The 14,668-nt window shown below is 40.2% G+C and overlaps 1 protein-coding gene across 8 annotated transcripts in view; it reads right to left on the bottom strand.

Annotated features, from left to right (window-relative positions):
* CR1 (complement C3b/C4b receptor 1 (Knops blood group)) overlaps positions 1-14,276 on the bottom strand; it is a 130,654-nt gene extending 116,378 nt beyond the window's left edge. For 6 of the 8 annotated variants that reach the window (XR_010318748.1, XM_023548392.2, XM_023548391.2 and 3 more), the window contains exon 1: positions 14,085-14,275. Coding sequence is in view for 7 of the 8 variants with exons in the window: in XM_023548392.2 (XP_023404160.2) it covers positions 14,085-14,217 (133 nt within the window). In the remaining variant the exon portion in view is untranslated. Of the gene's footprint in view, positions 1-14,084 lie in introns of all 8 variants that reach the window. The other 2 variants (XM_023548390.2, XM_064273268.1) reach the window with 2 other exon arrangements.
* Positions 14,277-14,668: the final 392 nt, after the last annotated feature.

The following is a 14,668-nucleotide window of genomic DNA, read 5'->3' on the forward strand; positions in this document are numbered from 1 at the left end:
TTGTGCTCTCTTTCAGGGCAGTGATGAGATGTAGCTGGGCACCATCTAGTTCTTCTGGTCTCAGGCTTATAGGGTCTCTGGTTTACGTGGCCTTTTCTGTATCTTGGGCTCATCTTTACCATATGTTTTTGGTGTTCTTCATTCTCCTTTGCTCCAGGTGGGTTGAGACCAATTGATGCATCTTAGATGGCCACTTGCTAGCATTTAAGACCCCAGATGCATCTCACCAAATAGGGATGCAGAACATTTTCTTAATAGATTTTGTTGTGCCAACTGACCTAGATGTCCCCTGAAACCATGGTCCCCAAACCCCTGCCCCTGCTACTCTGACCTTCGAAGCATTTGGTTGTATTCAGGAAACTTGTTTGCTTTTGGTTTAGTCCAGTTGTACTGACTATCCCTGTGTTGTGTGTTGCCCTTCCCTTCACCTAAAAAAAATTTTGTCTACTATCTAGTAAGTGAATATCCCTCTCCCTCCCTCTCTACCCTCATAACCGTCAAAGAATATTTTCTTCTGTGTTTAAACTTTTTCTAGAGTTCTTGTAATAGTGGTCTCATACAATATTTGTCCTTTTGCAGTTGACTAATTTCAGTTAGTATAATGCCTTCCAGATTCCTCCACGTTATGAAACGTTTCACATATTCATCGTTGTTCTTAATCGATGCGTAGTATCCCATTGTGTGAATATATCATAATTTATTTATCCATTCATCACCTTAGTTGCTTCCATTTTTTGCTATTGTAAATGGTGCTGCAATAAATGTGGGTATGTATGTAATTGTTTGTGTAAAGGCTCTTATTTCCTTACGGTATATTCAAAGGAGTGGAACTGCTGGGTCGTATGATAGTTCTGGAAACCCTAGTAGCATAGTGGTTAAGTGCTATGGCTGCTAATCAAAAGGTTGGCAGTTCAAATCCACCAGGCACTCTTTAGAAACCCTATGGGGCAGTTCTACCCTGTCCTAAACGGTCACTATGAGTCAGAATCAACTCTATAGCAACGGTTTTTTTTTTTTTAATGATAGTTCTATTTCTAGCTTTTAAAGGAAGCGCCAAATCGATTTCCGAAGTGGTTGTAACATTTTACATTCCCACCAGTCTCTGTGTTCCAGTCTCTCCAAAACCTTTCCAACATTTATTATTTTGTGCTTTTTGGATTAATGCCAGTCTTGTTGGGGTGACATGGAATCTCATTGTAGTTTTGATTTGCATTTCTCTGATAGCTAATGATCATGAGCATTTCCTCAAGTATCTGTCAGCAGCCTGAATGTCTTCTTTAGCGAAGTGCCTGTTCATATCCTTTGCACATTTTTTAATTGGGCTATTTGTCTTTTTGTTGTTGAGTCTTTGCAATATCACGTAGATTTTAGAAATAAGACGCTGATCAGAATGTCAAAGCTAAAAACTTTTTCCCAGTCTATAGGTAGTCTTTTTACTCTTTTGGTGAAGCCTTTGGATGAGTGTAGGTGTTTGACTTTTAGGAGCTCCAGTTATCTAATTTCACTTCTGGTGTTTGTACATTGTTCGTAATGTTTTGTATACTGTTCATGCCATATATTAGGGCTCCTAGCATTGTCCCTGTGTTTTCTTCCATGATCTTTATCGTTTTAGATTTTATATTTAGGTCTTTGGTCCATTTTGAGTTAGTTTTTTTGCATGGTGTGAGGTATGGGTCTTGTTTCATTTTTTTGCAGAGGGATATCCAGTTATGCCAACACCATTTAATGGACTTTGGGCCTTTGTCAAATAACAGCTGCTCATAGGTGGATGGATTTGTGTCTGCATTCTCAATTCTGTTCCATTGGTCTATGTATCTGTTGTTGTACCAGTACCAGGCTGTTTTGACTACTCTGGTGGTATATTAGGTTCTAAAATCAGGTAGTGTGAGGCCTTCCACTTTGTTGTTCTTTTTCTGTAATGCTTTACATGTCCAGGGCCTCTCTCCCTTCCATATGAAGTTGGTGATTTGTTTCCCCATCTCATTAAAAAATGTCATTGGTATTTGGATTGGGATTGTATTGTATCTATAAATCACTTTGAGTTGAATAGACATTTTTACAACGTTGAGTATTCCTATCCACAAGCAAGGTATGTTTTTCGGCTTATGTAGGTCTCTTTTGGTTTTCTGCAGTAGTGTCTTATAGTTTTCTTTGCATAGGTCTATATGTCTCTGGTTAGATTTATTCCTAAGTATTTTATCGTCTTAGGGGCTATTTTCCTCTTCGGCATTCTCTTTGTTGATGTAGAGGACTCCAACTGATTTACGAATGTTTATCTTGTATCCTGATACTCTGCTAAACTCTTCTTTTAGTTTCAGTAGTTTTCTTGAGGATTCTTCAGGTTTTTCTGTGTATAAGATCATGTCATCTGCAAATAGAGATACTTTTACTTCTTCTTCACCAATTTGGATGCCCTTTATTTCTTTATCTAGCGTAATTGCTCTGGCTAGGGCCTCCAGCTTAATGTTGATTAAGAGTGGTGATAAAGGGCATTCTTGTCTGGTTTCTGTTCTCAAGGGGAATGCTTTCAGTCTTTCCCCATTTAGGATGATGTTGGCTGTTGGCTTTGTACAAATGCCTTTTATTATGTTGAGGAATTTTCCTTCTATTTTTATTTTGCTGAGAGTTTTTATCATGAAAGTGTGTTGGACTTTGTCAAATGCCTTTTCTGCATCAACTGATAAGATCATGTGGATCTCGTGTTTTGTTTAATTTACATGGATTACATTGATTGTTTTCTAATGTTGAACCATCCCTGCGTACCTGGTATGAATCCCACTTGGTCATGATCAATTCTTTTTTTGATATGTTGTTGAATTCTGTTGGCTAGAATTTTGTTGAGGATTTTGGCATCTAAGTTCACGAGGGATATAGGTCTGTAATTTTCTTTTTTAGCGGTGTCTTTACCTGGTTTTGGTATCAGGGATATGCTGGCTTCATTGAATGAGTTTGGGAGTATTCCGTTCTTTTCTATGCTCTGATATACCTTTAGTAGTAGTGGTGTTAACTCTTCTCTGAATGTAGAATTCTCCAGTGAAGCCATCAGGGACAGGGTTTTTTTGTTTGTTTTGTTTTTGGGAGTTTTTTAATTACTTTTTCAATCTCTTCTTTTGTTATTTTTTTTTTTAGTTGTTTTACCTCTGTTTGTGTTAGTTTAGGTAGGTAGTGTGTTTCTAGAAATTTGTCCATTTCTTCTAGGTTTTCAAACTTGCTAGAGTACAGTTTTTCATAGTATTCTGTTATGTTTCTTTTAATTTCAGTTGGGTCTGTTGTGATATTGCCCATCTCATTTCTTATTCGAATTATTCGCTTCGTCTCCTGTTTTTCTTTAGTTAGTCTGGCTAATGGTTTATTGGTTTTGTTACTCTTTTCAAGGAACCAGCTTTTGGTCTTGTTAACTCTTTCAGTTGTTTTTCTGTTCTCTATTTCATTTAATTTTGCTCTAATTTTTATTATTTGCTTTCTTCTGGTGCCTGAGGGTTTCTTTTGCTGCTCTCTATTTGATCAAATTGTAGGGATAATTCTTTGGTTTTGACCTTTTCTTCTTTTTGTATGTGTGCATTTATTCATTCTCATTGAATTCTATGAATTTCTTTATTCTGTCCTTAATTTCTTCTATAATCCAATGGTTTTTGAGCAAAGTGTTGTTCAGTTTCCATGTGTTTGATTTCTTTTCCCTGTTTTTTCTGTTGTTCACTTCTAGTTTTATGGCTTTATGTTCAGAGAAGAATCTTTGTAATATTTTGGATTTTTAAGGCTTGCTTTATGGCCTAATATGTGATCTCTTCTAGAGAATGTTCCATGTGCGTTGGAAAAGAAATTATACTTGGATGCTGTTGGGTGGAGTGTTCCGTATATGTCTAAGAGGTCAAGTTGGTTGATTGTGGCATTTAGCGCTTCTGTCTTTATTGAGCTTCTTTCTGGATGTTCTGTCTTTCACTGAAAGTGGTTTGTTGAAGTCTCCTACTGTTAGTGTAGAGCTGTCTATTTTGCTTTTCAATGCTGTTAGAGTTTGTTTTAAGTATCTTGCAGCCTTGTCATTGGGTGAATAGATATTTAATGTGGTAATGTCTTCCTGGTATATCATCCCTTTAATCACATAGCACATATTATTATATTATTATATAGTGTACTTCCTTATCCTTTGTGGTAGATTTAACTTTGAAATCTGTTTCGTCAGAAATTAGTATCGCCACCCCTGCTTTTTTTTTAATTGCTTGATATGTCTTTTTCCATCCTTTGAGTTTTAGTTTGTTTGTGTCTTTAAGTCTAAGGTGTGTCTCTTGTATTCAGCATATAGATGAATTTTTTTTTTATCCATTGTTCTACTCTCTGTCTCTTTATTATTCCATTTACACTCAGCATGATTATGGATAGGTATGAGTTCAGTTGTGTCATTTTGATGTCTTTTTTGGTGTGTTGTTGAGTTCCTTTTTTCCACTGAAATTTTTTGTGCTGAGTAGTTTTTCTTTGCATGTTGTGTGTTCCTGTTTTTCATTGTTGTTGATTTTTTTTGCTGAGTCTTTATGTTTTCTTGTATTTTATTTTGATGTGTAGGATTGTTAGTCTCCTTTGTGGTTACCTTAATATTTACCCCTATTTTTCTATAACCCTATATCACCTTGATTTCTTCTCCATATGAAAGATCTATGATTATTTTATTAGTCCCTTTTTATTGATTTAGGAAACCCTGGTGGCGTAGTGGTTAAGTGCTACGGCTGCTAACCAAGAGGTCGGCAGTTCAAATCCACCAGGTGCTCCTTGGAAACTCTATAAGGCAGTTCTACTCTGTCATATGGGGTCGCTATGAGTCAGAATCGACTTGACGGCAGTGGGTGGGTGGGTTATTGATTTCATATTGTCATCTTTTACATAATGACATTGCTGATTCCGTGTTTTGATTTTTTTTTATCTTGATTTATTTTTGTGATTTCCCTATCTGGGTTGATATCTGGTTGCTCTGTCCTGTGTTCTAGTGTTGGGTTGATACCTGATATTATTGATTTTTTTAACCAGAGAATTCCCTTTATTATTTCCTGTAGTTTTGGTTTGGTTTTTGAAAACTCCCCAAACTTCTGTTTATCTGGACATGTCCTAATTTCACCTTCATAATTGAGAGACAGTTTTGCTGGATATATGATTTTTGGCTGGCAACTTTTTTCCTTCAATGCATTATATATATTATCCCATTGCCTTCTTGCCTGCATGGTTTCTGCCATGCAGTCTGAGATTATTCTTATTGACTCTCCTTCGTAGGTGACTTTTCATTTATCCCTGGCCACACTTAAAATTTTCTCTTTATCTTGGTTTTGGCAAGTTTGGTTATGTCTTGGTGAGTTTCTTTTGGGATCTACCTTGTATGGGGTTCGATGAGCATCTTGGATAGGTATCTTCTCATCTTTCAGAATGTCAGGGAAGTTTTCTGCCAACAAATCTTCAACAATTCTCTCTGTATTTTCTGTTATCCCTCCCTGTTCTGGTACTGCAATTCCTTGTAGGCTGTTTCTCTTGATAGAGTCCCACATGATTCTTAGGGTTTCTTCAATTTTTTTTTTTTAATTCTTTTATCTGATTTTTCTTCAAATATATTGTTGCCAAGTGTTTTTTCTTCTGTCTTGCTAATTCTGACCTCCATTTCCTCAATTTTGCTCTGCTGACTTTCTACTGAGTTGTATAATTCTGAAATTTTATTGTTAATCATCTGAATTTCTGATTGCTGTCTCTCTATGGATTCTTGCAGCCTATTAAATTTTTCATTATGTTCTTGAATAATCTTCTTAATTTCCTTGACTGCTTTATCTGTATGCTGCTTGTCTTTTTCTGCGTTTTGCCTAATCTTCCTGATGTCTTGCAGAGTTCTGTATATTAAACTTTTGTATTCTTTTCTACATCTGGTAATTCCAGGAATACATCTTCATCTGGAAGATTCCTTTATTCTTTGTTTTGGGAGTTTGTTGAAGAAATCATGGTCTGCTCCTTTATATGATTTGATATCAGCTGTTGTCTCTGAGCCATCTATAAGTTATTGTATTAATTTATTTTATGTTTTCTCATTGCATCCTACCTTCTTGTTTTGTTTTGTTTTGGTATACCTGAATACGCTACTAGAGTGAGCTAACTTGATTATCGGAGCCTTTGAAGCACTAATATCCTGTCACCAGATGGCTAGACCTGTTACCAGGTATACGAGCCTAGGAGTGCATTCGCTATTCTTATATAGATTCAGCTCAGGGGTCCAGGTAGTTGGTCACCTAGTGTGTGGTGAAGGCTCTCACCTACAATCTTAGAGGGGCAGTGGTGATTGGTGTATTTATAGGTTTCTTGTTGCAGCAGGCGGTCACACTTTGAGAAAGGCAGGGGACTGACAACCTTCCCCCAAGTGTCTATGAGGAAGGCATGTCCCTGTTCTGTAGAGCGCTCTGGTGGGTGGGATCTGCAGCCATACCATAGGCACCCAATGCTTTTAACTGTAAGGACTGGAAAGCACCGCTTATCCTTGGACCTCTGTCACAGGTGGCTGGGTGGCGTGGGTGGAGCCACCTATCCTCAGGCCCCTGCTGTGGGTAGGTGAGGGTCCTGTTTAACAGGCAGAACAGTATCAAATGTCAAAAACATGCCTCTCCACTGCACAGCTGAAACAGTTACAGTCAGACCTCAAACAGATTCACCTTTGCAATATAGCAGCCAGATCCTATCGGCTGTAATGGGGCCACCTGGATCCATGCAGGAGTGAAAGAGAAAGCCTGTGGACCACTTGCGCCTGGACAGGAGCCACTTCTGCTCTGAGTTTCCAGATTAGGGGAGTCAGCAGAGTATTTTTCCCGTTTGTTAACTTGTTCCTTCTCCAGCTCTGGGAGAATGGCTCAGGGAGTGCAGCAGGACCTAACTCAGGCCCAGGGAAATCAACTCTTACTGAAGTCAGGTGGGGAAGAGGGAGGAGGGATCAGATAGACAGGTGAGAGTTCTTTCAAAAGAAGGGGCTATTAGATCCGTGCAGTAAGTTAGATAGAATCACTTATCTTGTACCAAGAGCACTGTTTTAACTCAGATTCTATAGGTTTGCATAGATTCTGTGTGCTGGCTCGGACCCCTTGCAGTTGTGCCAGGGGTTTGGGGCTGCACCACCTTATCTGCCTTCTTTCACTGAAGCAGGCGCATCCTGAATGCCACAGCCAGCCATGCCACAGTTGCACCAGGGGATCAGGGGTGTGCCACTTTGTTTGCCTTGTTTCGCTGAAGCAGCTATGTCCCCGAAGACTACTGCTAGCCCTGCCATGATCACACCAGGGGATCAGGGCTACGCCGCTTCACTTGCTTTTGCTGAAGCACTGTGTCCTAAATACTACCACCAGCCCCACCATGGTTGCAGCAGGGAATTGGGGCTGAGGTGCTCCCTCTGACTCAGCAACTCCTCGTTGCTTCTGCACCATTTCTCCCTCCCCCATCACTCAGTCCTATTTCTTAACTTTGCCTTTGATGTTTGGGGTTCCTAGCTTGTCATATATATAATCAATTCACTTGTTTTTTGAGTCTTTGCTGTAAGAGGGACCACTGGAAGCATCTGACTACTCCGCCATCTTGGCCCCACCTCCACCGTTTTCTTTTGGTTAGTTTTTGCATGGCATTTTGTCCACCCGTTTATATTCATCCATTCTGTTTCTGAATATTTATACTGTCTCTTTTGTACGGTCAATATAGTTTTTCAAATGTTTTCTCTAGCTGATTATTTTGATTATTGTTTAATCTATTGATGGTGGACAAAGGAAGTGAATCCAAGTGAAACTCCTGGTGCCAAGAGTTTAACTGGGAGAAGGTGAATGTCACAGCAGGGCTCATAAGGAGAGGCTAGAGAGAGGTCTAAAACAACAAAGCAAATTGGAATGAACTATTCTTGGAATGACATTCCTTTCTTTTAATTATCTAAAATTCTTGCCAGAGGTCTAGGAATAGTATCTATAATAATGAAAATGTACAAGTATAAAGTATAATTTGCATACAAAATTTACATGTATTTAAAGTATGTAATTTTTTTAGTTTTGACATATTTATGCACCTATGAAGCTATCACCACAATCAAGATGTTTTCATTATCTTCCCCAAATTTCCTCACATCCCTTTGTAAGCTATCCATCCCTACACCTCCTTCTCCAGGCAACTGTCCACCTGTTTTCTATTACTACACAGTGATTTGGCTTTCCAGAATTTCATATAACTGCAATCTATCATTCACTTTGTACTCTTTATTTGGTCTGGCTTTCACACAACAAAGTTGTCTTGATATTCATCTAAGTTTTTTCATATATAAAAAATTTTGTTGTTGTTGAGTAATAGTTAATTGTATGGATATGCCTCAGTTTGTTTATCCATTCACCTGCTGAAGGGCATATGGGTTGTTTCCAGCTATTGGCTATTACAAATACAGCTGCCATGAAAACTCATATACAAATATGCTTTTGTTTCTCTTGGGTAAATATGTAGGAGTAAAATGACTGAGCCATATATGATAGGTGCATTTTTAACTTTTTAAAAAACTGCCGAACTGTTTTCCAAAGTGGTTGTGCCATTTTATCTGCCCATGAGTGGCATATAAGATTTCCACTTGCATCACATTATTGCCAAGAGTTGGTGTTGTCAGTATTTTTACTCTTAGCCATTCTAGTGGGTATATGGCTCCAGGAATTGATAGAATACCAACTGAGATGTTTCAACAAATGGATTCAGTGCTGGAAGTACTCAGTCATCTATGCCAAGAAATTTCAAAGACAGCTACCTGGCCAGCTGACTGGAAGAGATCCATATTTTTGCCCATTACAAAGAAAGGTCATCCAACAGAATGTAGAAATTATTGAACAATATCATACGTAAATAAAATTTTGTTGAAGATAATTCAAAAGCAGTTGCAGCAGTGCATTGACAGGGAACTGCCAGAAATTCAAGCCAGATTCAGAAGAGGAGATGGAACAGGGGATATCATTGCTGATGTCAGATGGATCTTGGCTGAAAGCAGAGAATACCAGAAGGATGTTTACCCGTATTTTATTGGCTACACGAAAGCATTTGACTATGTGGATCATAACAAATTATAGATAACACTGCTATGAACGGGAATTCCTGAGCACTTAATTGTGCTCATGTGGAACCTATACCTAGACCAAGTGGAAGTTGTTTGAAAAGAACAAGTGGATACTGTGTGGTTTAAAATCAGAAAAGTGTACGTCAAGGTTGTATCATTTCATCATACTTATTCTGTATGCTAAGCAAATAATCTGAGAAACTGGACTATAATGAAGTGGAATGTGACGTCAGGATTGAAGGAAGACTATTAACCTGTGATATGCAGATGACACACCTTTGCTTGCTGAAAGAGGACTTGAACCACTTACTGATGAAGATCAAAGACAACCGCCTTCTTTATGGATTATACCTCAACATAAAAAAACAAAAAAAACCTCAACATAAAGAAAATAAAAATCCTCACAACTGGACCAATAAGCAACATTATACGTGATAAATGGAGAAAAGATTGAAGTTGTCAAAGATTTCATTTTACTTGGATCTATAATCAACGCTTATGGAAGCAGCAGTCAAGAAATCAAACAATGTATTGCATTGGGCAAATATGTTGCAAAAGACCTCTTTAAAGTGTTCAAAAGCAAAAATGTCACTTTGGGCATTGAGGTGCACCTGACCCAAGCCACAGTATTTTCATTCGCCTCACATGCATGGGAAAGCTGGACAGCAAATAAGGAATACTGAGAAAGAATTGAAGCCTTTGAATTATGGTGTTGGTGAAGAATACTGAATATACCACGGACTGCTAAAAGAACAAACAAATCTGTCTTGGAAGAAGTACAGCCAGAATCCTCCCTAGAGGGTGGTGAGACTTCATTTCATGTACTTAGGACATGCTATCAGGAGAGACCAGTCCCTAGAAAAGGACATCATGCTTGGTAAATTAGAGGGTCAGTGAAAAAGAGGAAGATCCTCAGCGAGATGGATTGACACAGTGGCTGCAACAATGGCTCAAGAATAACGATTGTTAGAACGGTGCAGGACCGGGCAGAGTTTCATTCTGTTGTGCATAGGGTGGCTATGAGTTGGAGCCGACTCAATAGCACCTAACAACAAGTGGGTGTGTATGCCATCTTGAATGACACAGCCCAACTTTCAAATACTCCTGATTCAAATCTTCCATTCAAGCTTGGTTGATTTGTTCTATGCTGTATGCACAATTTACTCATGATTATTTCCCTGTCTTTATTCAGACAGGAAACACTGGTGGTATAGTGGTTAAGAGCTACAGCTGCTAACCAAAAGGTCAGCAGTTCCAATCTACCAGGTGCTCCTTGGAAACCCTGTGGGGCAGTCATAGATTCACTATGAGTCAGAATCGACTCTACAGCAATAGGTTCGGCTTGGCTTTTTTTATTCAGACCTGCGCTGTCAACCTAAGGTATACGCTGCTCCCCAGTCTACAGATTCTCTGCTTTAATAAAGGGACCTGCAGATGTTTAAACAAACGAAAACCCCAAACCTGTTGCCTTTGAGTAGATTCCGACACACAGCGGTGACCCTATAGGACAGAGTAGAACTGCCCCATAGAGTTTCCTAGGAGTGCCTGGTGGATTCAAACTGCCGACCTTTTGGTTAGCAGCTGTAGCTCTTAACCACTGAGCACCTTTATGACTTAAAAAAAAAAAGCATGCGCTGTCGAAATACAGTTTTAAAAATTATATATGTACATTAATATATTATGTCCACTATATACAAAAGTAGAAATTTTAAAAAATGTAATACAGATGAGAAAACATTTAAAATGCCTTCCTAATCACGATGACTTAATACTACCATTAATAGCTTAAGGACAAAATAAAGTCAGAGTGATTTTTTCTCTTAAGGATTGCAGATGTGAAGCTGTATTTCAATTAGTCTTCTTGATACCTGACAGCTTCTTTTTGTTGTTGTTTTTGCCAATTTTGGGTCAGTTCTGATTATACTGACAGTTGCTTCCTCTTAATGTCTCCTACAAAAAGCTTGTGTTTATGTGTGTGGGGGAGGGGTGACAGTGCTACCATTTTCTAGTTTGCTTGTGTTGGCATTGTTAGAATTATCTTCACTTCTTCCATGCAGAACCACTTGTGAAGCTTATTTTAGATAAAACTAGGTGATAAAACGATAAATCATTCGACAAACATAAACTGAAATACATGACAAAGTACAGAAAGCAAATTGGAACTCCCTTTCTTACAACCTTTTCATACAGGAATAATTGACCAAACCCTGACACAAGGACCAGATGAGGGCAGTTTGCCCTGTTTTAAACACTGTCCTATCCCAACCCAACCCACTGCCAAGGAGTTCATTCTTCAGGCTCATAGCAACCCACCCTACAGCAGAGTAGAACTGCCCCATAGGGTTTCCAAGGCTGTAAGTCTTTAGGGAGGCAGACTGCCACATCTTTCTCCTGCAAACGCTGTCCTAGCGATGCTTAATTTGTGTATTCATCTTTGCATACGTGCAACTAAAGCCATGTTCCTCCTACTCAGCTTTCCTGAACGTTGCAGCTGAGATACCTCCCTTTTGGTCATCCTGTCGCCTGTAGGTTCTGCCCCATGACTTCCTTAGATATGCATGGGGTTTTCCAGGTTGCAAAACACTGTCACATCAGATTTTCACAATTACCCTCTCAGCTAGCAGAATGCTAATTAGCTTCATTTTATATACATGGACACTGAAAGTCAGGAATGTTGATTCAATTTACTTAATTGATTTGCTGGGTCCAAGGCCTTCAGCTAGCAAGTGGCAAAAACCAAAAAACCAAGCCATGCCATCGATTCAATTCTGACTCATAGGAACCCTATAGGCTGTAATCTTTACAGAAGCAGACTGCCTTATCTTTCTCCAGTGGAGTGGCTGGTGGGTTCAAACCACCAACCTTTAGGTTAGCAGTGGAGTGCTTAACCATGGCACCACCAGGGCTTCTAGTAAGTGGCAGGGGCTGGAAAAAGCACAGCCCTTGCCTCCTAGTTAAAGAGACTTCTAAAACCACAGTACCCTGCTTCTCCATGCACACACCTTGGCAGCATAGCTTTCTCTCACTTTCATTAAACTCCGAAATACCATAAACACTATAGGTATTCCCTCAGCATTTTCTTCATTTAAATTACTTTGACAAGTGAATTTTAGATAATCTAGGCTGTTTCAATTTAGAGGTTATTGTGATAACCTCAGTAAATATTTATTGCAATTAACAGTTTAGGACTGGCATGGGGAAATAGCAGTGACATAGCAATGGCTTAATAAACATGGCAAACCGTAACACATTTCCAGTAAGAAGGGACTGTATACTCACAAGGACCACAACTTATCTAAGCACTGACAACAGACTTCTTAACTTACTTGGCACACTTTTCATCTGAAAATAAGATTTAAGGTTTTATCACATCTCTCCACCTAACAGTTTACTTGCTGATATCTATTTATAAAATATTAATAACAACTGTTGTGGAAACTTTGCTTTCCTCTTTCCTTTTTCCCTAAGTAGAGAAAGTACAATCAAATAATGAATGCAAGATGCTAGCAGTGGAAAAGAGTGAACACTGAGTTGTCAAGAAAAGGCTGGACAAGAAGAATCAAGACTGTTACTTACGCTCTTGAGTCTAAGCAGCCAAGAAGACTTCTGTGGAGGCCAAAAATAAGAAGAGTCCTAACGGAAGATGTTTACCTAGTTACATTTGAAGTTAAGAGGAAGAGAAGATGGAACTCAAAATTCCCATAGCATAACAGGCTTTCTTTTGTACTGAACTATAGCTCTAAAATGGAGATACATGAAAAGTCCCTTCTACCTGCAACTAGTTACACTTGGTAGTTCTGGAGCTTCACCTGCCTTCTAACCCTAAAAGCTTGGAAAGAATCTGTCTTAAAGGAGGTTCTCAAGAGTTGCATGTTGATGATTTTTTGCAGGACAGGTTTCCCTAGGATTGCTTCGCCAGATACCCTTGTGAGAAAATCGTAGAAGTGATGGTTAAGAACCCCATTGCTGTCAAGTTGATCCCGACTCATAGCGACCCTACAGGACAGAGTAGAACTGCCCCACATGGTTTCCGAAGAGCAGCTAGTGACTCGAACTGCCAACCTTTTGGTTAGCAGCTGTAGCTTTTAATCACTGGTCCACCAGGGCTCTGGGGGATAGAAATTGATTCAGTAATAGGCACTGTTAGACTCTTGACACCTTTCAGAGACAGGTAACCCAATAAGCAAGGTAAACACGGGCTTACTTCCTAATCTGTAGTGAATAATTTCAGACGGGTTTCACCACATCAGATTAGTAAGCACAAGTAAGCCTGTGTTTACTTTGCTCACTGGCTCACCAGTCCCTGTCAGGGATTGTAAATTTGAAAAGCGGCTTTGATTGTGTAGGAAGGTTGGGAGAGAGACAGAGGCCAGGTGTACCTAGAAGCAGAATCTTTGATGTAGTGAAAAAATGTGACATAGTTCACTACAGATGATTTGGTAAGCAAGGGAAGCGCTGTGCCCACTTTGCTGGGTAATGGGTCCCTGCCTTTTGTACTAGTTAGGTAGCAAGTCTCTGAGGTAGAGATATCAGTATCCCTGGCTTTCTAGACAAGGAAACAGATTCAGACAGGTGTAACTTTCCTCAAGGTTTCCTTTCTAGGATTAGGACCCAGGTTTGTTGAGGATTAGGACCCAGGTTTGTTGAGGATTAGGACCCAGGTTTGTTGAATTTCCAAACCCACTTTTTTTTTCCCTACAATTAGCGCCACACTCTGCTACAGCCACTCCATAGGGTTAATATACGAAGGCAAAGAATTTTGCGCATCGCCGATTTAGCATCTGCTGCCTTTGCGCCAGGCGTCATACCTATCAAACGAAACGCGACTCTTACCCAAAGGCAACCAAGGTCTCTGGTATAAAGGGGCAATCCGAAACCCGACCTGCCTCGAACCGCTTAGCCAATTTAAAGCCACAGTTTCGGACCCACCCTGGCGCCCGGCGCGGCGCGGTGACGCCCTGCCCTGCCCTGCTGTGCCGCCCGGCTGCTCCCCAGCCCACTCCCTTCTCACCCCAGGCCACCGGCAGCGCGAGCAGCACCAGGACCGCCAGGAGGGCTCCTCGCGAGCAGGAGAGATAGAGGACTGGCGGCCCGAGAGGTTCCAGGCTCCTCGGAGAAGAAGCACCCATCCTCCCCAAACACATCTAGAAGCCAGACTGCGAAGTCAGAGAAGATAGAAGGGGAAAGCGCAGCTGAGAGAAGAGACCAATCGTCTGGCTCTGAGCCCAGGCCTGGGGAGGGCGGCGGGGTTCCGGGACAAAACTTACACCACAGCTTCCCCTTAAAGGACTAGTGGGTGAGGTCTTGTTTACTTCCTTTTCGGTTAATTTTCACTAGTTTCGCTACCAAAGACCACTTTAGGGACCCGTGCAGAGGGACAAAATCTGGTTATGCTTTCGCTCCTCGATGTGTTCCGTGCGCAGGGACAGGCAGTTGCAGACAAAGGCCGTGGATTATTGCAGCTGTGTTTCCACACACGCCTGCGTCATGACTTTTTTTTCCCCTTTCAAGAATCCGTGTGGGTAGGTCAGCTCATGAAATGCCTGCTGTGTGGAAGCAATTTGTAGGTGAAGTGAACAGCATAAATGAAGGACC

Source organism: Loxodonta africana, chromosome 20 (genome assembly GCF_030014295.1).
Source record: "Loxodonta africana isolate mLoxAfr1 chromosome 20, mLoxAfr1.hap2, whole genome shotgun sequence".
NCBI classification, from domain to species: domain Eukaryota; kingdom Metazoa; phylum Chordata; class Mammalia; order Proboscidea; family Elephantidae; genus Loxodonta; species Loxodonta africana.